This window comes from Castanea sativa, chromosome 1 (assembly GCF_040712315.1).
Source record: "Castanea sativa cultivar Marrone di Chiusa Pesio chromosome 1, ASM4071231v1".
Taxonomy (NCBI): Eukaryota; Viridiplantae; Streptophyta; class Magnoliopsida; order Fagales; family Fagaceae; genus Castanea; species Castanea sativa.
The window spans coordinates 26099988-26126569 of record NC_134013.1 but is presented as its reverse complement, the minus strand read 5'-3'; the positions used below and the strand labels follow the sequence as shown (position 1 = coordinate 26126569).

Genomic DNA, 26582 nt, shown 5'->3' with positions numbered 1-26582 from the left:
CAACAAAAAAAAAAAATCTTCAATAACTCAAATATAATATTTTTAATATATGCAAAATTATAAGAATTTTTCTTTGACGCATGAGAAATAGTAAATATACTATCAAAGTTACTAACAAAATCTTATAAACTGATAATGGTAAATAATGTGATTAGTCACATCAATAATATAATAAATTAAATTTATAATTACAATTTTTATTTTGTGTACAAAGTTAATACATTAGTTTATAAGTTAGATGTGGTAAAACTGATAGTAAACCTAACACCATTCACAACAAATACATCCCTATAATCTTTCATTATAAATAATTTTTTCTCAAATTTGATCCTCCAATTTAAAAGTCCTAGTTTTTCCCCTACATATCTTACACGTGAAATTACACATGAATATAGCATTTAGATCAGGATTCAAAATTGTTTTTAGAGTAAATTAAAATTTGATGATTATTTCTTAATGGCTTGGTTATATATGGGGTAAAATCATAGATATAAGAGATTTGGGCTAAGAGTTAAACCCTAATTTTTTTAAAATGCCTTCTCAATATATATTTTTAATGATTATATTTATTACATGATTTCTCGTGCTCGCTACATGTGACCCCATCTCATTAATAACTCATTTAAGAGTGATAAAAAGAACACTTTTTCTTCTTCTTCTTCTTTTTTTTTTTCTTCTGTCAATTGGTAATTATAAGTTACACTATGGGATAACCTTTCCCAGGCAAAATCCTTCATTAATCATTGTGGATTGAACACAGCTCTCTCTTCTGTGGATAGGGTCATTGCTTTAGATGAAAGAATAAGAGGTTATGGATTTTTAAATCCTACACAAATTGAAATGTCTAGCGAATCTGCTCTCTCTCAGGTAACAATTTGCAGGATCACAGTATCCAAGAAAAAAGAAAATTTCCGTTTCATCAGCATCACAGTATCCAAGTCCATTTATTTTGTAATAAAATTAGTAATAATTTTTTAACAATTTTATTTTAACAAAAAATTGATTGGCTTTAAATTTTCTTCCTAACAAAAAATTAGTAAGATTAGTGTTGCCCCGTTAGAAGCCAACTATATATTGGAAATTAGGTGTAGAAGGTGGTGAGGATGAAATTAATTAACATAACAAATATTATAGGAAATGGAAAATGGTAGTAATATTATTACAATTTGAATATGAAGGACAAATTTCTGGATACCCCCAGTTTCTTTCTTCATCCAAATCGAGAAGAAGAAAGAGAGAAAAAAAAGAAGAAAAGCTTAAAAATTAAGAATAAATAAATAAAAAAAAATAAAATGAAATGAAAACCTGAAAGTACAACATGTGCTTCTTTCAAAACTACCTTATCTCTCTGCTCGTGTGTTTCTTTCTCTCATGATGTTGTAACTGCTGCTGCTACTGGGCAAGCTTATTTCTGTCTCAATTCAATAATCCATTCCTTCCGTTTTGCCTTTGAAACGGTTTATTCACCAACAAATCAATAAATTAGAAAAATCTGGTACAAGTGAAGTGACTGCAATGCTATCCAAAGATTCCCCACCTTAACGTGCACATGTATATTCTAACCCAAGGTACCGGACAAGTAGCAGAAGATGTTAGCTAGTGATCATAGGAGTCAGAAAGAATTGGATAGGAAAATAATATTTTTGTTTTCTTTTCCTGAAACTGAAAGGAGGGGGAGGAGGAGGAGCGGGAGGAATTAAGGTTATTATAATTAGGATTTGAACACAGACGTTAGCTAGCTAGCTAGGTATCTTCTCGAGCTTCTAAACACGTACATACATTTATGGTACAGTTTTGGCGAGGAGGACCTGACCTGACCTGACCTGACTTAACTGGGTACGAAATCATGGCTGCAAGAGCAAAGACTATTGAACTAAGGCCAAAAATGAGGGTGGTCCATTTCCTCCCCCATTAGAGGACCCTGTATTCTGTCTCTGAAATTCTATCTTATAGCTCACCTTCCTCTCCACTTCTAATTCTTCATTGTCATCGTCTTCATCCTCGTCCTCCTCTTCTTCTTCTTCTTCCTCTTGATCATCCATATTGTCGCTTTCAGCTTCCTCAATTTTGTCATAGTCTTCTACTATTAATTGTTGCCGACGTTGATGCTTTTGCTGCTCCATTAACTCCTTCACAATGTCTTCTGGCTTCAAATTTCAGTAAAACAAGAATCAGCATATTTCTCTTGGAAGAGCCGCCTATATAATGCCAATACTTTTTAACTCTTAAAAGTAAATAAACTATAGGGATTGAGTTTACCTTCTTGGGTGCCCCTCCAATGCCTTCTCCAAAGAGATCTTCTGGCAAACCTACATTGCTTGACTGGGTCTGGGCCTGTACATGTGTACTAGCTCCATTTTTGTTTTCAGATGCAGTGGTAGCAGCGAGTGGTTGTTGTTGCGTTTGCGGAGTTGGCATAATTGCTGCTGCTGGGGCATCACTTGTATCTTGCTTGATGGTCTCTTCTTGTTGTTGTTGTGGCATATTTTGGTTAACAAAAGTAGTGCTGGTGCCGCCGCCACCACTGGTAGAGCCGCCGCCAAGTATCTTTTTCCGGTAAAGGGCATCTAGTTCGTGAAAGTAAGGACAGGTTTTTGCATCTTCGGGGCGTTTCTTGTTGCTTTCCTTCACCTTCTTGTAGTACTTATTGATGTTCTCCCATTTTTCCTTGCATCTCTTCGGATTCCTCTTGTAACCCATCCTGTGCATCCCAGCTGAAATTTCTTCCCAAAGTGGACCTTTGGGCCCTGCCTCTTGGTACCTTTGTTCAAGCCCACTCCTCAACTTTATAAGTGCAAGAACTTCTACCTTGGGCCATCTCGAGGATGATGTTGCTTCAAAGCTCCCTCCTCCACCACTCATAATAATGTCCTGTGCCTGTGGGGGTACCTGTTGTTCTGGCACAGCCATCACTACTTGGGAGAAGATTTGAGAATGTTGGTGAACTTGTTGCTGTTGCTGTTGTTGTGATTGTGATGGTGGCGGCGCTGGCGCTGGAGTTGGCGTGGGGATAGGGGCTTGCTGCGACACAGGCGGTGGTGGTGGGGCAGCAGGAAAACTTAGAGGTGGTGCAGGTGGAGGTAATTGGATGGTCTGGCCAGTAATCTTTTGTAGAAAAGAAACAATGGCGGCATCCCTAGAAGCAGAGATGGCTCGGTCCTGAGCCATGACCTCGTGCTCGCGGGCAAGCCTAGCCATCTCTTGCCTCTTCCAAGCTTCGTCTCTTATCATCCTGTCATGCTCTCTTTTCTCAATGGCTTCCAGAAATCTTTGTTGCATCACTTCTTGCTTGTGCATTACCTGTTTCATTAGATTCTCAAAGAATTGCATCATCCTACGGGTGCCACTGCTTGATGATGACCCCCGTTTACGTTTGCGGCTGCTACCTACGTTAGATGGCTCCCCTTCTAGTTCTAGGCTCTCCTCATCATCGTCATCGTCATTGGTGCCCAGAGAAGAGGAAGAACTATTAGATGAAAAGCTGATACCAGTGGGTAGTTGGGTGGTTGTTCTTATTACTGCAGCTGCAGGTGGTTGTACAGACACCACAGGTGCAGTCATCGCTGCTGTTGATGCACTCGGATTGGCAGGAAATATTCCGATAGTAGGAGGAGGAGCTTGGGAAACTCTGACTGATGAGATTGGCATAGGGTTGCTGATGATGCCTATCCCAGCTGTACTGGAAGCAACAGCAACAGCTGGGTTGGTAGTAGTCGTCGCGGGTGGCGGCGATATGAGGAAAGGTGAGGCGTTATTGCTGGTGGTGGCGGCACTGCTACTGGCAGGTGATGAGCTATGGAGAGCCTCAAGCTCGCTGAAGAACTTGTAGCTTTTCCCATCTTGACGACCGGCTCGCCCTTCCTTTGTTCGCTTGTAATACTTGTGAACGTTTTCGAATTTTTCCTTGCATTTCTTGGCATTCCTTTTGTATCCCAGCTCCGCTAGCTTCCTGCGCACCAACCCCAGTTTTTACATAAAATAAACGCATTCCATCAAATTCTAGAGCATCATTAATTTCACAATTATACAAAATCATATCTGAAGATTAAGAAACAAAACCCCACACTGAATTTGATAATCCAGTTGGTTTATCAAAGGTAAAAAGGTGAACTCCATACATAAAGAATGAGAGAGAGAGAGAGAGAAACAAGTTTACTGTTTTTTTTTCCCTATTATATTAACTATTTTAAAACTATTAAAAAATGAAAGTAAAAGAAGAATTCTTCTTGGGATTTTCAATTTCCGATTGAAAATAGGAAAATAATATAGATAAGAGGAAAGTTTAGTGTGTGTGTGTATAAGGGGATTGGGTGGTATACATGCAGTGGATCTGGACCGCTTATAAATTAAAAAAAAAAAATTAAAGAGAGAGAGAGAGAGAGAAGGATCCTAACAGCTAGCTCGTGAATTGTGAGGGAAAGAGATAAGAAGCCATGTGCATATTGTGTGCAGAATGAGAGTGGGGCGTGTGTGTTAGAAACAGAGAGGGATCTTAAGGAAAAAAAAAATTGCTAGCTCTCATAAGTCCATCATTACTAAAAACCACTACCATTAATAAAGCTTTCAATGTAAGCTCCGGAAGACAATGCGTTTTAACGAAGAAAAGGATTTTTTTTTTTCTTTCTTTATATTTTCTTAAAATGAAATAAATAAACTTGTCTTGAAAATGGAAATGAAGAAAGGAAGATAAGAAGAAGGTTGAAATAAAGTTGAAAAGAAATAATAATAAAAATAAATAATAAATAAATAAAAGGGGTACCTAGAAACATCTTCCCAGAGAGGGCCCTTGAGAGTGGCATCACGGAAAACAGCGTCCATCTCCGACCTAATTCTGAGAAGTGCTAAAGTCTCTTGACGAGGCCACCGATTACCACCGCCAACGCCACCGGCTGCTCCTCCTGCTCGATCAGCCTCATCCCCAACTTCATCGCCTTGTAAAGGCATCAGTTCATCCAAATTAACTGCGGCTGAGGCTGAGGCTGAGGCTGAGGCCGAGGCAGGAGGTCGGCTGCTGATAGGCGAAGCCGCTTCTACTACTAGCTGACCACCACCACCTTGCTCGCTGCTCTCCATACCCATCGGGTTCGGGTTAGCTCCAGCAGCACTCATTTCGTACTGAGCTTTATTAGACCCTCCACCTCCTTGTTGCATCTTTAATTTTTCAACACCCAGCTAGCTAGCTAGCTCCTCCACTTGTGCGCCTTGCACCTTGCTTTCCAAATTCTAATATATATATATATATATATAACTCTAGCACCAGTCGCAGCAGCCACAAAATGATCAACTGGATCTTCTTCTCACTTTCCCTTCCTCCCTAAGCTTATTCATTCACTCACTCACTTACTCGTAATGTTGCTGGTGGTGAGAGAGAGAGAGAGAGAGCAAAAGAGAAGTTTTGGTGAAAGATGAAGATTGTGGGATCGATGTTAAGAATGGAAAAAAAAAAAGGAAGAGAGTAGACAACTGGAAAGAAAAGAGAGCCAGAAAGTGAATTTCTATGAGTTAGTGCTGGCCTTCAGATTTGATCTTTATTCCTTTGTTTATTTTACTCTAATTTGGAACCAAATAAAATAAGATTTAAGGAAAAAAAAGCAAGCAGTAAAGAAGAAAGCGAAGACAAGCAGACGGGCATAATCATCATCATCATCAACTGGCACTGCACTGTCCTGCCCCTGCCCCTGCAAAATTGACTGTGAGCAAAATAAAGAAAGAGGGAATGGGCTGTGGGGGAAAGAAAGAAAAGAAAGAGATAAATGTAGAGAGAGACAGTCAGAGAGAGAGAGAGAGAGAGAGAGAAATGAATGGAGATGACGATAATAAGGATTATGATGATTAAGAGAGAGAGAGAAAGAGAAAATGATAAAACCAACTGGATGCTGTGTTGTCAGCAGCTCTCACTTTGCAGCTAATAATTGTTAAAACCATTTACCAACATATATCTACTATTTTTTTTATTATAAAATAATAATAATAATTAAAAAAAACAAAACATTGTGAAAAAGGATATGGCAAACAATCCGTCACACACTCACGAGTACCCATCATTCGGAAATAAAAATCCAGTGCCACCCCCATCTTCAATCATGTTCTAGTAAATTGACTAACACTCCATTTTGGTCTACGTGGCATCTCACTATTGGACTATGTTTTAACTGTTTCAGAACTGACAGCAGCAAAGTATTGCCCCCCTTCCCTCAAGGGACACTACAGATTCTTTTTCCTTTTCTTTCTTTTATCAAGTTCAAACTCCAATTTTTTTTTTTTTTTTTTTTAAACTACGCACTTCTTGAGTCGGAACAAACTCGAGGATTGAAGCCCATGAGAATCAGAATATGTCTACGCTCCAACTTAACCAGAGTTAAAATGTAACCCAAAACAGACCAAGTGCTTAGATCTCCTACAACTACTATTTTTTTTAATTATTAATTAATATTACTACTAATAATAGGGCAGTGTTGATGGCACCGTAACATCCCGTTAAGAAACAGTTTTTTATCAAATTATTTTGTTTTATGTCATATATTTTTTTTTTTATCAATATAGAGCCAATTATTATTATTTTTTTAATTTCACTTGTCACTTCATCAATATTTTCAATCGCTTAATAAGAAAAAATCTAGAATCTGGTTAATGTATACTCTAAGATAATATATTACCTATTCATTTTTTGAAAACTATTTATATGGAGATTTGAAAAAGTTGTTAAAATAATTAATCATTTTTTCATAAAAAATTTACTTAAATAATTTCTCAACACATTACTTGAGGGCATACATTAATAAAATCCAAAAATCTAATACTAAAAAAAAAAACAAAGTATAACTTCATGCGGCTGATTGGTAGAGAAAATATAATAAGTCATGTAAAACTGAGTGAGTATCATTTGCAGCGCAGAAGAATTATGACAAAAATTATAAGTTTGTTTGTAGTGGAGAACAACTCTAATCCCATATATGCATAAGCCGCGTAACAGTGAGCTCAGCTGGCTGTTTGAGTTGGATGAGGGCTTGGCTTAGCCTAGCCTGCGCTGGCTGGAATGGATCAGTGGTGGTGTTAGAAGAGATGAGATGACTTCAGTTTAGTTTTAAGTTTTAACAAAGTTGGGGTTGTCGTGTCGGCCCCATCTCCGCCTGACATGCTTAAATAAGTTCCATGTGATTGGGGGCGTCTTAAATTCCGTATTACTATTACCACTTATTTTATGCCGAGGTAAACCAAACGAATAATCTCAATCATCTGTGGCTACTAGATCGGCCCCTATCAAATTCAGCATTTGTGGGTTTTTGTACGATTCACACATTTTTACATTTTTATTACGTACTCTCCTTCCACTAAAGTCACTTTCCTAATTCTTTAATCTGTACAATCAACTATGAATTGTCTATCAAGTTTTTTTTTTTGGGTACTGTATACATTTTATATCACATAAGTAAAATTTTCTTATTTCTCTCCATGTCTCGGATCAAGTGATTAGGATTTCGGGGTAATACAAAAGGGATTAATTTTCAAATATTGTCAAGTACTTTTTTAATATATATATATATAAATAAATTATTTATTGTCGATCTTGTGTTTAGTGGGTTTTCAAACCCAAACCAATCCTAAAAATAAGTTTTTTTTTCTCTGTTAAAAAATTTATAAAAACCAATATGTTCTATACTATTATTTTTGATATATTTGTCCTGACCATGGTAAAGATAAATAGACAAGTTCAGTGAAGTTTAGGTTATTTGATTGATTTATATCTCAAATATTTAAAGAGATTTTCTTTTTTATTTTTATTTTTTGAGAAATATTTAGAGTGATTGATTGATTTTAAAAAGTTATTATTATTAAATCCCAAAGTATAGACCATTTGCTATTTCTAGTCTGGACTATAATGAAGAGGATCCCCTAAGAGTTTGGAAACGTGTAAGGGGGAGATGTTAAAGAAAGGTGGTCATTAATTTTTTTTTTTTTCCTTTCCTTCACTTTTTCATGATGAACTCTTCAAAAATCTTTTTGAATCAAGCAGTTGTTATATACCTCATAAACTTTTTAAAATGAAAAACTTGGGTTTCAACAAAGATTTTCTTTTAGATGTGATGAATCCAACAATAAATATATATATATATATATATAAATATTATAACTAATAAAGTGGAATTAATTAAGGGTTCAAAAAAGTTTAAAAAAGAAAAGAAAAGAAAAGAAAAGAAAAGAAAAGAATTGGGAGGAAGAGGAAAGAAGGTGAGAAACCGAAATCCATTTTACATTGTGATTGAGGAATGAGGATGGATGGGAGGGGCAGACAAGAACAGATTGATACAGCTGTAGCAGGGGGCCCATTTTACATGAGGTGGTGGTAAGAACGTGCGTGGCGTTTCTCCCGGATTTCTGAAACCCCTAACTGCCAGGCATCTACCCCTTTGCCCAGTTCACTGCACATGCCCCTTGCTTCCCCTTTTTTTAATCTTTTATTTAACTCCCTCTATATATTATATCATTTTTATTCCCCTAGATATTAGTAATAATTTTACGTGTGAACAAGTCCTGCGTTATCTCTTATTACAGTGCTGCTGTCTCCACCGCCTGTTCTTTTTTAAATAAATAAAAGAAAGTTCCGCCTATTTAAGGAGAAATTATAGGGTGGTTACGGTGGACTTTGTTACTTGTTGATTTTTATTTGTTTACTTCTGTCTAAAATTGTTGAGTCAATTTATCCTTTTTTTTTTTTTTTTTTATCATAAGTTGATTTGACAATTTTAAACATATAGAAGTTTTGCAATGGAATGGTGGCAGGGACGGAGTTAGAACTTGGAACTAAGGGTATATTTGGCAGACAATAATAAACACTATAATGTAATAGTTATTATTATGATTTAGCTATTTAGTAGTTTGGTTATGTTTTTATTATAAGAATAGTCATTCCTTATAAATATTTATTCTTTAAAATGAGGAATAACTATTTATCTTTAAAAGAGATGTAATAGTCATTCCTTAGTAGGTGTATTTAATTTCTAAAATTAATATATTTCCAAATAAACAAATTTTCTATTTGCACACAACAATTATGAAAATAAAAGATCATAAAAAAAAACTAATCTCTCTTTCAAATTAAAAAAATATTATTTTTTAAGAAATATAATTATATGAGTAAGATATATACTAAAATATTTCTTAAATTTGATTTAAAATGCTTTCATTCCATTGTTTTCAGGGTTTTATTATTATGTTGTCACCTAACAAATGAATAGTAATAAGCATTACATTACAACATTTTATATTCCATGTAATACATATTCATATTCCTATGTAATTATCGTTTCAGTCTACAAAACTTGCCCTAAGAGAGGTTGTTTTGTTGCTGACTGTATGTTGTGGTTCCACCCTCTAGATCTGCTATTTAGTTGCAGATGGTTTTTTTTTTTTTTTAGTGTTTTTAATGCGTACTGCTGGGTATAGACAAAATTAGTTTGTTTAAAATTTTTTAAACGGCTAAGTTGTTTGTTTTGAGTAAAATTGGTTGATTGGATTTAATTTAAAATATATATTTTTGCTATTGGTAATTTTTATTACTGTGATAATTTTTCTAGGCTTGTATATTTTGTTTTAAATTTTAGATCTATAAATTTTTTATAGCCTTTAAAAGGAGTAAAATACTAGAGTTACAACCATTTTTATAAACTATTGATATGGTTAGTTGTTGTTATATAAAACAGTGATGTTAGTGGCAGGCCTAAATGCGAACCAATAAAAATTTGAAACTTCAATGGTTTGTAAAAAATATTGTAGAAAAGTTTATGACTATAACATTACTCTCAAAAGAATTAGTGATATTGTTGAAGGGGCAAAGTGTAATTTTATAGAACGAAATTGCTAAAATTACTACCTATATATATACTAATAATAATTTTTTTTTTTTAATTTAAGGGGGCCATTGCCCCTTCTTGTTCAAGAGTAGCCTCATCACTAAATGGAGGACAAATCACGTTGTGAATAATTTCTCATACTTACGGGAAAATGGGCCTAGTTTGTGTGCTTAAAGTAAACCTCTTGACCTCAATCTAACTACCCTTGGTTTTAAATTGAAAGGGCAGAGTTTCTCGAATATTAGGGCCTTTGGTGCAGCCCATCTCTAAATGCCAGCTTGTAGCTCTTCATCAGTCCGCTCCTATAGACATTGCACCCTATTTATTGGCTCAAACTGGGCTTTTACACGCTTGACCTTGCAATTGAGCTCGCATTCAGTAGGTCTTGGGGGAAAACTGAGTTGGATTTTTAGCAAAATTGATGATGCTCTAGATCCCATTTAATTTTCTCTGTCTTATTATATTTATATATATATTTTTAGAAACATATTATATTTATCTTTGTTTTGCAAGATTTGCCGATAATGAATAATAAAAAAATGATTTGGGTTCCAAACAAATCTCTAATCACTAAAAAAAATCATCATGATTATTATTTACTTTTGACTTTGTTCTAATATATCTCGTAATTATTTGATTTTGACACTCAAGACCAACACGATAGAGTGTTAACTGTTAACTGTCGAGAAACTTCTAAAAAGAAGCAACCAGGTCCCTAATGGGCCGAGGCTTTGGGAGTTCAATTTATAGAAAGTTTGACTACGGGTACACACCTAAATTTATGTAAGCTTATTTAGATAATGTAAAATATGTTCCCTAATTAAATTCGACCATATAAACTTGAGATTTTTTTTAGGGAATATAAACTTGAGAATTGTAACTATATATGCACAAGCATATGATTGTGCTGCATCAACCAATAAATAACATTGTTAACTTTATAAACTTATTGTGCTACATTGGCTAATAGCCCACATTTTTAAATATTACACACAAAGAAATGATAATATAAAACAAAAGTCATTTTTTGATTTCTTCTAATTTTGACATATAAATTTTTTAAAATCCACTTTTTCCATCTCATCTTCTTAATATGTATTGTTAAATTGATTTTAAAATTAAAAATAGTGTTAAATTATGTTAGGTTAATATGTCCTGAGCAGTCATCTCTTTCTTCTGTATTTATAGATCAATTCATCTTGACTTTGACGTATTAGCAAGTACAAGATCTCACTTGTGAGAGAGAGAGAGAGAGAGCAACAAACATGGCATGTGGTGACAAAATCTAGCGAAGAAAAATAATTTTGTCTCCAAATAACAACATCCAGTGAGGAAACAAATTAATTCTCACCAAATATTTAAAAAAATTTAAACATGGTGATAGAATCAAAATTTTGTCATTATAGGTCATAAAAAAAATGGCATCACCAAAAAATTTAGGCACAAGATGTACGGATCGATGTTTATGGCGACAAATTATTTCATTTTGAAAAGTGAGATTTAGGGAGACGAAATTGGGCGTTGCCAACTACTGATAAGAGGTAACAAAAAGCTAATATCATTGCCCAATATGTAAAAATTTGGTATCATTAGTGATGGAATATTTTTCCCGTCGCTTATTTATCAAAATTAAAAGGGTGTGGGTCAAAATTGTTAGTCGCGAAGAAGCAGAGCCCCTGACCGAAAATGAGATATCTATAATGGTTCTTAGTCTAGATCTAGCTACATAAAGAGACTTAGTATGAGGTCTTCCTTATCTCTTACGACTGCTGTCTCATCTACTTCCTCAACTTAATATATCCAGCATGTCGAGAGTTAGATAGATGAGCTCAAAGATACAAACATAAGGCATAAGTAAAAAATAGACTCGCAAAATACTCAAACAACTGGTATCATAAACTTTTTGATAAGGAAGGGTTTCAATAACACTTTTGGGAGTGTTGGGAGCTCATATACTAGCTAATAGACTTCTTGGATTTTTTTTTTCATGATAAAGTAACAATTGTAGAATTTTTTATAATATTCATTGCATTTACATTGTCCTTTTATTTTACCAATGCTTGTTGTTGGGGACTTTGCGTGAATTTTAAAATTCTTCCCTTGCATTAACTTTTTGGAATATATTTTATTTTCTTGCTTTGCCCTTAGAATCATGATTAACACTGTTTGTTCTTCACTTTGCCTAGTGTTAATTATTGTTATAAGTCATCCATACCAAAATAAGAAGTGCTTGGATACTTCTTTACTAATTGGGCCCAACATGGGTTCTTTGTAGGATGAATTTTTTACAAAAAAAAGGTTGTGATGATGATGGAGAGACATGCGAAGAGTGTAAGTTTTACTTTTCTTGTTTGTGCTGCAGTTTTCTCAAACTAATCAGTATGATAGTGCTAGATTCTGATGTTTTCTAGCCTTTTATTTTCTTTTATGCTGTTAGTGCATCAAATTGTTTGAGCATGATTGAGATTTTTTTAAAGTATCAATGTGATAGTTAAGCTGGTTCAAAACTTTGGTATATTTAGTAGTTTGGGTCCTTTTTTTTTTTTTTTTTAAGTAAAGGAAATAGATGATACAAAGGTACTTTTGGTGAGAAACTTTTATTATTTTTATATTTAAAAATATTGTAACTTTCTTTAAACACTTATAAAATATATATGAAGCACGTGAACTTATTAAAGCAATTCATAACAATAAACCATGCAAAGTTAGCCTATTATTTTCCCCGTGGTGTGAGGTGGGGGTTTGGAATGAAGCTCTTGTTTTTAGGGGCCATTGGTGAGCTACACAATCACCACCCTCAAGTGTGAGAACTTGGGCTCACCAATTGGACTAATGGTTAAAGAGTTAAACATATTTATGCATTACGTAACACTTAAAAATATATCTTTACTTTCTACAAGTTATCTTTTATGAGCTATGGTGATTTAAATGTAAATTATGTAATGATGTTATCAGTTTTTTAATTTATTTTTTATACAAAATAAAAATTTTACTCTAGCCTAATTTAAGTGTATATGTGTGTCAAACTCCATTCTGGAGACTTATACCCCAACCCTTCTCCCCCCCTCCCCACACCGAACAAACACTTATACTTGTGAAGTGACCATTGCACTATGGTGTTATTAGTTTTAACGCATTACTAACAATAATTCTTATATTACTAACATAATTAATGTTTTTGCTCTATAGTCTTGATGTACTTTTGTTTATCTTTGTGCAAATATGAGATTGGGAGCATAAAGACATTTTGTGTGGCACTACTTGAACTCATTTTTATTTTATACTGTTATAAGATATCTTTCATCTTTTGTTGTAATTGTGTTGTGAACAACTTACTTGTATGGATGGTTTGAAACTTTGAATAGTATATTTGTTTTTTATTTGCTTTTAGATTGCATGGATGGTTTGTTTATGAACGTGTGGTTGAAAATGAACAGATTAATGTAATGTAATGAGCATAAATAAATAAAAATAGAAAAAAGCTAAAAAAAACAATTTGGTGAAGAAAAATCGGTCGCCAGTAGGCAAAATTGAAAAATTAAAAAATAATTGCTGACAAACTTTTTCTTCACCAAAATGTTGAAATAACAAAGTTCAAAATAAAAAAGAATTGGTGACTAAATTTTTCGTTGCCATAGATTAAAAAAAAAAAACAATTGACAACAACTAAAAAAATAACAATAAATTGGTGATGAAATAATTCGTCGCTTAATCATTTGAAATAAGAAAAAAAAAATACATTTAGCAATGAAATATTTTGTTGCCTAATTTTGTTACATAAAAAAAGTTTAAAAAAAACATTGGTTACAAATTTATTTTGTCAATGAATACTTTCATTTAGCAAGAAAAATATTAAGCGATGAAATAGTTTTGTTGCCTATGATTTTTTTTTTTATTTAGTTATTAAACAATTTGGCTACTAATATTTTCATTGCCAAGACATTTAGTGACTGGGTTTAAGTGGAGAAAGGTGTTTCGTCATTGTATGTTTTAGGTAATGAGATGAGTGCATTCAATGATGAATTTTTTTGTAATATGGGCCTTGTATGAGAGAGAGAGAGAGAGAGAGAGAGAGAGAGAGTTCCCTCACTAGGAAATTGACAACGCAGTCTTGAGATGAAGAAATGGAATATATATATATATATGTGTGTGTGTGTGTGTGTGTGTGTGTGGGAGTAGAATGGTCAAAATACACATTTGGGCCTTGGGCCTGACTTGGTGGTGTGAGCTTTTCCGAGCAGAGCCTTTGAGGCCCACAAGCTAACTCTTGCCAGAAAGGTTGTTGTGATTGTCTAAGGAGGAGCATCTCCTCGGCTAAGTCAAGTGAGACTCCTAGGACACGTCATGGTGTTTGGAGAGGGAATCCTGGAAGGTTAGTTGGGTAAAGATATGTTTCACAATTATGGAAAGGAGGAACGTATGAGAAATATCAAGGGAAAAGGCTGCTACCACCGCATTAAAGACCCTGCACCTACTTCCCTAACCGCATTAATGAGGAAATGACATCTGAACAGTACCAATTAGCCTTACAGCTGTTATTTGAGGACTTCCAGAAAGCTGTGGATGAGACAAGTATCTAAATTGGTGCTTTGTGCTACACGTGAAAGGTGAAGGGGAGAGGAAGAGTGATATAAAAGAAAAGAGAAAAGGGAAAATATGGGGGGGGGGGGGGGGCTTCTTCAATGGTAATTGATCATTAAAAGAAAAAAAGGCAATACAAATCATCCTCGGCTTATGTTCGAGGAGAACTTCTGTTATTCTTATCCATTGATTGTGTAGTTAGTGGCAATCTAGCCCACTCATTTGTTGTCCAATATCTATAAAGCCTAGGTTTCAAGTCTACGCTCTACAAATTTCATTGTATAAGGCTCTTTGGGCCTGAGCCCACGACTCGTTTGGGGTCCGGGTACAAATTGGGCACTTACAATATATATATATATATATATATTTTTTTTTTTTTTGAGAAAGAAGAAGAAATGGAACATGATAAATATAAAAGGAAAACAAAATTCTTATAAAAAAAATTAGGGCAAAACTTAGGTACAATACCTTTAATACAATGCATGAGGATAAATGAGCCGAGTAGGAGTGTTGGGCCGTGGGCCATGCCCAAGGACATATGGGAGCTCGATGATGGTCAAACGGTGTAACATGTATTGGGGTTAATGGGTCGAGAGGACAAGGACAAATAATAATGAACGGATGGTGTCTCCTAAGGAGCCAAGCTTCCTTGGGAAAACATTGTGGAATGTTTGAACCCGGCCACCAAGAGAATACTGTGCAAGAGGCAACCATTCTTTTGAGGATAAGTTTCAAAGAAAGTAGACAACAGTAAACTAAGAAATATCTGAAAAGAAAGCTGCTACCACTACATTAAATGCTCTACACTTAACCAACTGGTTGCATTTATGTAGAAATGACACCTGAATAGTGATATTTTAGCTTACAGCTACTCACAAAACTTCCAGGAGGTTTCTAATGGGACAAGCATCCAAGAGATCACTTACAACATCAACAAGTGGAAGGTGAAGATGAAGGATCGAAGAACTATATAAGGAAAAGGCCTCCATAAAAAATGGGCATGTAATCTGAGGGGGAGAAAAAGAAAGAAAAAAAGAAAGAACACTTTATACTAATATAGCTTGAGTGAATATAAGAACACTTCTCCTCGGACTCGACCGAGGAAAGTTTTCCTTAACATTGTATTTGTCTTCCTGACTTGAATCCAAATAATTCCAAATAATTAAGGTCCATATTTGATTTACTGAGCCGCTTTCTTATATAATCCATTCTCTAACAAATATATTGTGTTAGGTTTATTGGGCCATCATCCACTGTTGGTGGGCTAGGGGTCAAATTCTAGTCCGTATACAATGTATTAGGCTTCTCAATTAAATCCATATTTATAATTGTATTACTAATAAAACACAATAAGCATTATCCTTTTCAAAGATAATTTAATCCAGTGCAAATATGTATTAGAATTTGTCTGAGAAACGAAATGTACTGCACTTAAAATACTATATATCTAGCTAAATTTTACCGCATAAAAAATATATCTAACTTTGTTATAAGGTTTTTCAAAAACTTTTATGATATCTAATGAAAAAAAGAAAAAGAAAAGAAGAATATTTATGACAAAGACGTCGAGGCAGCAAGTTTTTGTAAATGAATCAAAAGGGCTGACTTTAGCTTGCACGAGTCTTCAAAGAGAAAAGGACATGCCAAATAGAGAGAGAAAAAAAAAAGGGAATTTGCGAGTGCACGACTAGTTAGGATGATGATGATGTGGGATTAGAATATGCAACCACATGAAAAATGCATCAAATGACTAAAGACTCAATTCTAAATTCTAACGCGTGCCGACAATGTCAAAAGATAAATTATTTAAGAAAATAGAAGAAAATCCGTACCTTGTGTATTTGTTTTTTCATTTTTCTCAATTTTTAAACTATTACATCCTCTAAAATTTTAAACGATATGACATTTTAAATATTTAATTAAAATTATAAAATAGATAAATTTCAAAAGAAAATAGTCTTATATGCTATAGACCATAATGGTTCTGCAACAGTGCAACTCATTCAATAGAGGCAATAAATTTTCTCAAAATAAATAATGTAAAAGGTAAGAAGTTTGATTCTTTGATGCGATCTAATTTAAGGAAAATAAAGAGATTTTAGTATATAAATAGCCTGTTTGGTAATGTTGTTTTAATAACATTATTTATATTTTTTAAAAATATGTATAATTAAAAAAATGTCTAATATTATTCAAAATACTAAAAACTGTTATTCAAAATATACTACCAAACATTCCAAAAGATTGTTAGATCATAGATGAAGGCTTCAGATTATAAAAAAAAAAAAATTACAGATGAAGAGAAATATTTTAGAACCAATGATTAGAATAGAATATTCACACCCAGTACCTTGCAAAAAATAATACAAAAGCTATAGTGGTCTCGTAAACATACAAGACCACTAGCAATTTCCTATAGTTAACTCACATTATTTTATTCGTCTCTATCTCTCTCTCTCTCTCTCTCTCTCTCTCTCTCTCTCTGTGTGAATACTGTTACTACTTACTAGTGACATGGGTGAAATCTCAGGCCATATATGGGTTTGTACTGATAGGTTTTGTGACGGGTTGCAGTCGAAACTACAGTGACAAGTTTTTTTTTTGAAATAAGTGACAAGTTGTTGGGTTTTGTGAAGAGTTGAGTAAAAATTTTGGTGATGGGTTTTGTGTGGATACGAGAAGATGGGAGCGGACGTGGTTGGTGACGAAATTGATCGGTGGTTTGGGTGATTTGACTTTGAATTTGGGGTTTAGCGATGAAAGAAAATATATTACTTTAAAATTATGTTTTATAAAATGAACAATAATATATTTTAAAATTCTAACATAATTGGCTTGATATTTTACTTTTTATTTATTCCATAATTTTAATAGTTGGGTGAAAGATTTGAATAATATAAATATTTGTTAGAAACACAAAAAAAATGCCTAGTTTTGGGTGATGTTTATTTCATAAATACTTAATTTTTTTAACTTAAAAATATAATATTAAATCATGTTTTTAGTTAAATATTAAAATCAATGAAAAGAGTTAAAGATTACTTTAGAGATGTTTATGGAATGTAAAATACTTGAAATTAGTTGGGTTTTGATGTTAAAAAATTAAAATAGGGGTTTGAGAGAAGATGAGAGACGTTTAAAACAAATGTCCCATGAAAAGCCCTTTCAACAGTTGATATGGAAATTTTCGCTAGAAGTTGGAAATTTTTTCTGGTAACTCGCAGGAAGACGTTACCAGCGAAACAGTCGCGAAAACACCTAGAAAACATGTTTTTCACACAAAAACAACTTGAAAAACTTTGAAAAACATGGGTAATTGATGATGCCGAAAATATCACCAGTGAGTTGCAAGCGCTCCTCACACGAAAGCAACACCTGCAAAAAGAAAACGAAGAACCTAGAAGAGAGCACCGGTGTGGTGTCGGCCGAATACCTCAGAAGGTCAAGTTAGAATCTTGCCTTTAACCCTAGAGTGCCGCAGTTAAGAATATTATGCGTACCTTCATACCTAGGGTTTCGATATTTATATTGAGGTAGAATTACCTTTCTTTAAGGAATACAACTTCCTTCTCAAGTTCCTTCCATATAGGAGTCTTCCCAAACGTGTGTCGCAAGAAGTCTAAGCGTATACGTTTGCGTGGGGATAAAGCAAAGGCTTATCTGAAATATATCAAACGATTACGCCACGTGGCATCCATAATTAATTTATACAAGACGGACATTCAGCAACACCCAACCGTCATAGCTGGGTCAATGATAGTGTCGATCCGTCCTCAACGTCTCCGTCTATTTACCATTTTTATCCCCTTCAGTTGCCCCCTTCAGTCCTTGGATCCGTCCTTACCACCTGACGGATCCATGGAATGACTGTATACAATGTATTAGATGGGAACGGGCTTAGTATACCACGACGGATGACACGTGGCCTGTATTTCTGACGAAGAGCACGTGGCCCTCGTGGATTGGCTATTTCCCAAATCTGAGGCGTCGCTTCGTATTCCGTGCCCTTTGCTCTATAAAAGGCTAGATATTCCTCCCTTCATTTCTTCTTCTTGTCAAAAACTTGTGAGCAGAGCGCAACCGTCACAACTACAGTGCCTTCCTGTCGTTCAGCAAATCCGGTATGTATTCCAAACCTTTCTCCGTCTTTCTTTGAATTTCATTGTTTTAAGTATATGCACTTTCTTTAGAACCGTCGGTGTCTTAGGTTATACCGTCATAAATGTAGGTAATGTCTAGTGCGTCAAGTAACCAGTCGTTTGTCCGCGAGGGGGCGGGCGACGATGAAAAGTTTCGTCGATCCAAAAGATCACGACACTTCAAGTGAAGAAAGGGATCCGTCAAGTACCTCTTCTTCCCTTGATGGTGGTCTAGAGACTAGAGAGTTCGAGAATCGTCCGGTAGTAGCTTGGACGGTGTGGATCCTCCCGTCCATCGATGGTGGCCCCGATGGCCATAGGGAGTTCGTCCTGCTGCCTCTCTGGACGGTAAACGATTTTAGATCGTCCATGACTGAATCTCAACTCAACACACTTAGGACAAAGTACCAAATACCAGACAACATCCGTCTACGTCTTCCCAACAAGTCCGAGAAATGCTACTACAAGGGGGTAGACGGTGTTGGGATCTACGAGCAAGCTTTAAAGGCGGGGCTCAGGATTTCCCGCGAGTTCTCTTCACCGTCGACTTCTTCAATACCTTGGACTGTCCGTCACTGAAATCTCCCCAAAATGCTGGAGAGTGTTCATTGGGGTTGAGGTTTTGTATGGGGCGATGTCTGAAGGTGCCCGAAGGTTGACGGTGGAAGAATTTTTCCATTGTTACCGTCCAACAGAGATCGTCAAGTCCAAGGGGATGTATAGCTTTGTAGCTAGAAGTCCCTTATTGAGGCTCGTCAGTGACACTCCGGACTCGAAATGAGACTGGAAGAGTCGTTACTTCTTTTTAGAAGGGGACGAATGGATGTGCCGTCCAGGAGATGTATCTAACATGCCCGTCGACACAACATGGGGCATAATGCCTCCGTCGGGTATGTGTACCCCTTTTTGCTTCCGTCCAATCTTTAAAGTCAATTTAATTTATTTTCTAAGTCTAAGCGCCCTTTATTGCAGCTCGGGACCGTCCTCAGGTTGACTTGGAGCAGTGGAGTTTTTTGGAGAGAATTTTTAACAAGACAAAACTGCAGGAAAGAACTTGGGCTCAACTCGTCACACTTGATACTCTGAATTGGTATTGTGACGGACCCGAACCATCATCCGCTGCCCGTCAATACGATAACAGAGTTCGAAAACGTAAGTTCGTCAAAACTATACCCGTCTTTCATTCATTTTTTTTTTTTTTTTCTTTTGCTTTACTTTACCTTTCCTCTCTCATCCGTCTCTGATTTGCAGAAATGGACGCCGCCAGGAGGAGAGCCCTTATTAAACAGCAAGCAGCAAAGAAAAAACAGGACGGGGGTCAAGCAAAGGGGACGACCCATACGGTACCGTCAAAACGAATCCAACATGAGAAGGCGGACCGTCCTCCGAAGAAACAAAGGACTACCGTTGAACCCGTCGTGGCCTTACAAGCTGAGAAAACTCCCGTCAAACACGGGAAAGGCAAAGGTTTAATGAAGGGTCCAACACCTTCAGGGGAGAAACCACCCGTCCTCTTTCGAGAAGACTCGAGCTATGCTCTCGAGAAGATGTCGTCCATGCTGACTGCTGACGACTACGCAGACCTTGGAAACCACTCGACGGAAGCGATGGGTGAAACAGGACTCTTCACCCTTGCTCAGGTAATTTTGGATCCGTCTACTATTGTTGCTAAGTTACTTTACGCCCGTCATTATCTTGACATCGTTCTTCTTTTGTTTCCAGGCTATGGTGATGATGAAGGGGCTTTTTGGCCGTTGCCTTAACCACGAGACATCCATGGACCGTCTGAGACAGAAAAACAAGACGATGGAGGAGGAGTTACATGAGCTGAAGACCTATAAGATTAATATGGACAGAAAGCTCAAGTGCTCGGAGCAAGTTAGAGGCGAAGTGGAGAAAGAGAATGGGCATCTACGTGAACTTTTGAATAATAAAGATAAGCAGCTGACGGAGACGATGTCGAAGCTTGACAATGCCAAGGAGATAGCCGTCCAAGAATACCGTGATTCTGAGAATCTTATAACGGAGCTCGGAAACTCCTTTGCAGACGGGTTCGACGACGCTATCCGTCAGGTTAAGTCGTCGTACCCTGAGTTGGACTTATCTCACATCAACATTGATGCTCAAGGGCAAACAATCGCGCAATCCGTCCGGTCGAAGTACGATGAAGTGTTGGCCGTCCACGCTCCGGCCGATGAAGGTGAAGTTCAACCTCCTGCTCAGCAAGACGACGGTGCATTGGACGGGAACTCATCTCCGAAGAACGAATAGAACACTTTTCCTTTTGTAAAAATTTATTACTGTTTAGTGAACTTTTTGTTTGAACCGTCATTTGTAATTTTTAAACTTGACTTATCAAACCTTAAATGGCATGTTGCTTGCTTATTATCTGTCGTATATTCAGATAACCCGTCCATTTTAACTAACCGTCCACTTTATGAACTAGATTTTCTAATCTTTTTGTGGTCTGCCTTATTTTATGGAGTTGTAATATGGGTGATCCGTCCACTATATGGACTTGTAGGCTTTTTTCTTTTTTTTTATTTTTTTTTTTATTTTTACCCTTTGGGTGATCCGTCCACTATGTGGACTTGTAGGTTTTTTACCCTTTGGGTGATCCGTCCACTATGTGGACTTATAGGTTTTTTCACCCTTTGGGTGATCCGTCCACTATGTGGACTTGTAGGTTCCTCACCCTTTGGGTGACCCGTCCACTATGTGGACTTGTAGGTTTTTCACCCCTTGGGTGATCCGTCCACTATGTGGACTTGTAGGTTCTTCACCCTTTGGGTGATCCGTCCACTATGTGGACTTGCAGGTTCCTCACCCTTTGGGTGATCCGTCCACTATGTGGACTTGTAGGTTTTTCACCCTTTGGGTGATCCGTCCACTATGTGGACTTGTAGGTTTTTCACCCCTTGGGTGATCCGTCCACTATGTGGACTTGTAGGTTCTTCACCCTTTGGGTGATCCGTCCACTATGTGGACTTGTAGGTTTTTTCACCCTTTGGGTGATCCGTCCACTATGTGGACTTGTAGGTTCCTCACCCTTTGGGTGACCCGTCCACTATGTGGGTTTTTTTTTTTTTAAAAAAAAAAAAATTCCTCTCATAAGTTCAATAAACCAAATTGTTTATGAAAAAGAAAAAAAAAAAAACTGAGCTCTAAAAAGTAAAGGCCATAACTATCTAAATTTAAACTGGAAAGTAAGGCAGTTGGTATTGTGACTGCTGCACTTATTGGTAGTACTTCTTCAGGTGCTCCGTGTTCCAGGGATGGCTTAACTTCCTTCCGTCTAATGTCTCCAAGTAGTACGTTCCCTCCTGTGCCATGAAATGATTCGGGTACGGGCCTTCCCAGTTGGGACCCAGGCTTTCCCAGGATGCATCTTTCGTAGCGCCAAGCACTTTTCGTAACACTAGATCTCCAACTTTGAAGTCCCGTGCCGAGACCTTAGAGTTGTAGTGTTTTGCCATCATGTCACTCAGGTACGTGCCGATCTTTGAGCCGCCGTTGCCACGACTTCGTCAACAAGGTCAAGCTCTAAGACGTAATGATTCGGCGCATTCTCATTCTCGTCATAGCTTTCCACGCGGTAGCTCGTCAAACCTACTTCGCCGTATGAGGGCTTCAGCACCAAACGCCAATCGAAACGGTGTTTCTCCCGTTGGCGTTCTTGCCGTCGTTCTGTACGCCCATAAGACACTTGGTAACTCGTCCGGCCATATGCCCTTTGCCCCCTCGAGCCGGGTCTTGATGATCTTTAATAAGGACCGGTTCGTGACTTCAACTTGTCCGTTAGCCTGTGGATGAGCGGGCGACGAGTAGTGATTCTTGATTCCTAGCTGAGAACAAAAGTCTCGGAACGCATCGTTGTCGAATTGCTTCCCGTTGTCCGACACGAGTACTGGAATCCCATATCGGCAGATAATATTTCTCCATACAAAGTTGCGAATATTTTTCTCCGTGATAGTAGCAAGAGCTTCTGCTTCCACCCACTTGGTGAAGTAGTCGATTCCTACTACCAAGAACTTCAGTTGTCTTGCTGCCATTGGAAATGGGCCCATGATGTCCAATCCCCATTGTGCGAACGGCCATGGGGCCGTCATGGGTGTGAGTTCCTCTGTTGGCCGCCTAATAAGATTTCCCGAACCGTTGACACTTATCGCGAGGCTCTCACGTAAACATGGGCATCCTTCTGCATTGTCGGCCAATAATACCCAGCCCGAGTAGCTTGTGTACCAAGAGACCTCGATCCCGAGTGGTTTCCACAAATCCCTTTCATGAACTTCCTCATTACATAATCGCTTCGTCATGGCCTAGGCATCTTAGATACGGTCGGGAGAATCCTCTTTTGTAGAGGGTGCCTTTGATTAGTATGAATCGGGCGTGCTCTAACCTTCGGTTTCCTAGCTTCTTCCTTCCCGTCCGGAAGCTTCCCGTCCTTGAGGTATGTCACAATCGGAATCGTCCAATCGTCTTCGATGGTTAACCCTCGCACTTTGAACGTTATCTAGCAACGACGAATATTGGACAAAGGATAATACCCGTTCGGGATAACCATAGGTTCGGCGAAGCGCCTTTGCAAGTCGATCCGCTTCTTGGTTCTCTTCTCTCGGGATTTGAGTTATTGTGAATTGGAGGTCATTTGTTCGACCCTTCACTTCTCCGAGGTACTTTCTCATTCGTTCATTCAGGCAATCGTAACTCCCATTAACCCTTTGGCTAGCTACGATTTGGGAATCGGAGTATACCACCGCTTGCCTTCCCGGCCCGGCCCGCTATTGCAAGCTCCAATCCCGCCATCGGGGCCTCATACTCCGCTTCATTATTCGTAGTAGGGAACTCCGGACGGATCATACATTCAATCTTATCTCCTTCGGGGTATGGAGTACAACTCGAGCTCCTCCCGCATGCTTATTGGAGGATCCGTCCGTGTGAATTCTCCATGTGGGCTCCTTTGCCGCCCTTTGCTCCTCATGTGTAGTGAACTCCGCAATAAAGTCCGCCAATATTTGTCCTTTCACAACTGTCGTGGCCGGTATTGGATATCGTACTCGCTCGGCTCGATTGCCCACAAGGCCATCCGTCCAAATGCGGCTTCGAGGATTGTTCATTGCTCTCCGCAAAGGTTGATCCGTCGGGACTATTATTGCGTGTGCTTGAAAATACGGTTTCGGTTTCGGGCCGCGGTTACAAGCGCGAAAGCGAGTTTCTCCATCCGTGGGTACCTTTCCTCTCGCCTCGTAGCGCCCGGCTTACAAAGTAGACGGGCTTCGTACCTTCCTTTCTTCTCTAATGAGAGCCGCACTTACCGCCTTGCCGATGAGACAGCAAGATATAGGAATAATTCCTCCCCCGGCGTAGACGGAGCTAAGTAATGGCGGGCTGACGGAGATATGCCTTCAACTCTTCAAATGCCCTTTGGCATTCGTCCGTCCACCAAAAGATTTCCTTAGCGTTCTAAAGAAAGGGAGACACTTGTCGGTTGCTCTTGATACGAACCTATTTAAGGTCCATCTTTCCCGTCGGCTTTGCACTTCCTTCACCGTCCTTGGAGGAGATAGATCCATAATTGCTTTCACTTTCTCGGGGTTGACCTCAATGCCCCGCCGGGACACCATGAACCCTAAGAACTTTCCAGCATTACCGAATGCGCATTTGCTTGGGTTCGGCTTCATTTTGTACGTTCGAAGAGTGTCGAAAGTCTCCTCGGAGGTCCCTCGAGATGATCCGACGCCTTTACGCTTTTTACCAACATGTCATCTACGTAGACTTGGACGTTCCGGCCAATACGGTGCTCGAACATCTTGTTCATTAATCGTTGGTACGTGGCGCCTCAGCATTCTTAAGCCCGAATGGCATCACCTTGTAGCAAAAGAGCCTTGACTCGTTACAAATGATGTCTTCTCTTGATCTGTCTTCTCCAACTTAATCTGGTTGTACCCCGAGAAGGCGTCCATGAAGCTCAACAACTCATGCTTTGCGGTGGAGTCGACTAAAGCGTCAATCCGTGGGAGCGGGTAGCTGTCTTTAGGGCACGCTTTATTTAGATCCGTGAAATCAACGTACATTCTCCACTTCCCATTTGACTTTTTGACCATTACCACATTTGCCGACCGGATAGTATACCTCTCGTATGAAGTCCGCTTCTCGTAGCTTCTCGCACTTCCTTCGTGCAGCTTCGATCCTTTCGAGGCGAACACGCGTTTCTTTTGTCGAATTTGGAGAAAACGAAGGTGATACGTTTAATTTATGGACTATGACCGTCGGATCTATCCCTGGCATGTCGTCATGGCTCCATGCGAATACATCCTGGTTTTCTTTGAGGAACAGTAGGATCGCATGTCGAATCGTTTGGTCGACCGAGGTTCCTATCCTGGTGGTTCGATCGGGCCTTGAATCATCTAGTTTGGACTTAACTTCCAATGTCTCCACGGTTCCGCCACCGTTCTCCGTTCTTCGATGCTCATTGTCTCTACATGGTCATCCATCTCCATCATGGCCACGTAGCATTCCCGTGCCACTGATTTCCGCGTAGCTCTCCAACCCCATGTTCGGTGGGAAACTTGATCATCGAATGGTAGGTTGAAGTGATGGCTTTCCATGCGTTGAGTGTAGGTCGTCCGAGTATGGCGTTGTACGCGAGGAACAATCAACCACTAGAAAGGAGATATTTTTAGTTATACGTTGTGGGTAGTTCTCACCGTCACCGCCAGCGTGACGGATCCCAAAGGATGGACTCGGGTTCCCCCAAAGCCAACGAGGGGCGCGGACGCGGGATCAAGCGCTCCTTTGCAATCCCCATCTGGCCGGAACGCCGGATAGTAAAGGATATCTCGAGCTCCCGTTGTCTACTAGAACTCGGTGGACGTTGGAAGTCTCCTACCGTATCACGACCACAAGTGCGTCGTCATGGGGGTGGTGAAGACGCCGGGCCTCGTCTTCAAAAACTCGATACCGGAGTCGTTCCGCCGTATTCTTTCTAATGAAGGTCCCGTCGACCGGACACTTTGCACCGTCCGTAAATAAGTCTTTCGGCCTTCTTGGACGATCCCTGCGAAGCGTTGCCCCACATTATCATCCGTCTGTCGGCCACCGGTGGTCTGGGACGCTCGTTTTCCCGTCTAGGGTTCTGTTCCTAGGGCTGATCAGCGCTTTCCTTCCTCACGAACCTTTGCAACCTTCCCGCCTTATAAGGGCTTCGATCCGTTGTTTCAAGTCATAACGGTCCGTCGTATCATGGCCGTGGTCACGGTGAAATCGGCAATATCTATCTCTTGGCCTTTTGTTCGGATCTCCCTTTAATTTACCAGGAATGTCAAGCTTCCTTCATCTTTGATTTGCATAAGCACTTGGTCAATCGGGGCTATGAGGGGTGAAACTTGTAAACCTCCACGAAGGTGGTTTGGGTCTCCGGTCTTCTCGTCGATCTGGTTCTAGCCAAGCTTTTCGTCCGTTATCCGGTTTCATATCTTCCTCTCTCCCTTTTCTTTGGTTTATAGTCGTCTCTGGCCAGTATGGCATCCTCCGCATTCATATACTTCGTCGCCCTGTAATAGACATCGGACATAGTCTTTGGGTCATTCTTACATAGGGAAAATAAGAACTTACCCTCTTGTAACCCGTTTGTGAATGCTGCCACAAGTGTCTTGTCGTCGGCCTCGTCTATCGAGAGGATTCCTTATTGAAGCGGGCTATGTAAGACCTCAATGTCTCACCTTCTCGTTGTTTAATTCCCAGTATGCATGCAATAGATCTCTTGTGTCGATGACTTCCAATGAAGTGTGACACAAACTGCGCTCCTAATTCCTTAAAAGTGCCGATGGAATTAGGCGTCAACTTGCTATACCAATCCCTCGCAGGCCCTTTCAAAGTGGTGAGGAAAGCTCTGCACATGATTTCGTCCGGTACACCCTGAAGATGCATCAGTGTTCTGAAAGACTCCAGGTGATCCAACGGGTCCTTGGATCCGTCATTGTTTTCCACATGGGCATTTTAAATTTTGAAG

The 26582-nt window shown here is 38.5% G+C and overlaps 1 protein-coding gene across 2 annotated transcripts; it reads right to left on the bottom strand.

Moving 5' to 3' along the window:
- Positions 1-1104: 1104 nt before the first annotated feature.
- On the bottom strand, positions 1105-5878 carry LOC142612277 (trihelix transcription factor GTL1). 2 transcript variants are annotated; one of them, XM_075784392.1, is made up of 3 exons: positions 4760-5878; positions 2260-3949; positions 1105-2147 (listed from the first exon to the last, which is right to left on the bottom strand). In XM_075784392.1, exons 1-3 carry the CDS (start codon positions 5149-5151, stop codon positions 1866-1868), a joined length of 2364 nt encoding a protein of 787 aa, XP_075640507.1. In that variant the 5' UTR covers positions 5152-5878; the 3' UTR covers positions 1105-1865. The 2 variants fall into 2 exon arrangements, with proteins under 2 accessions (XP_075640507.1, XP_075640513.1); XM_075784398.1 differs by having other exon boundaries at positions 1105-2143.
- Between the last annotated feature and the right edge of the window lie 20704 nt (positions 5879-26582).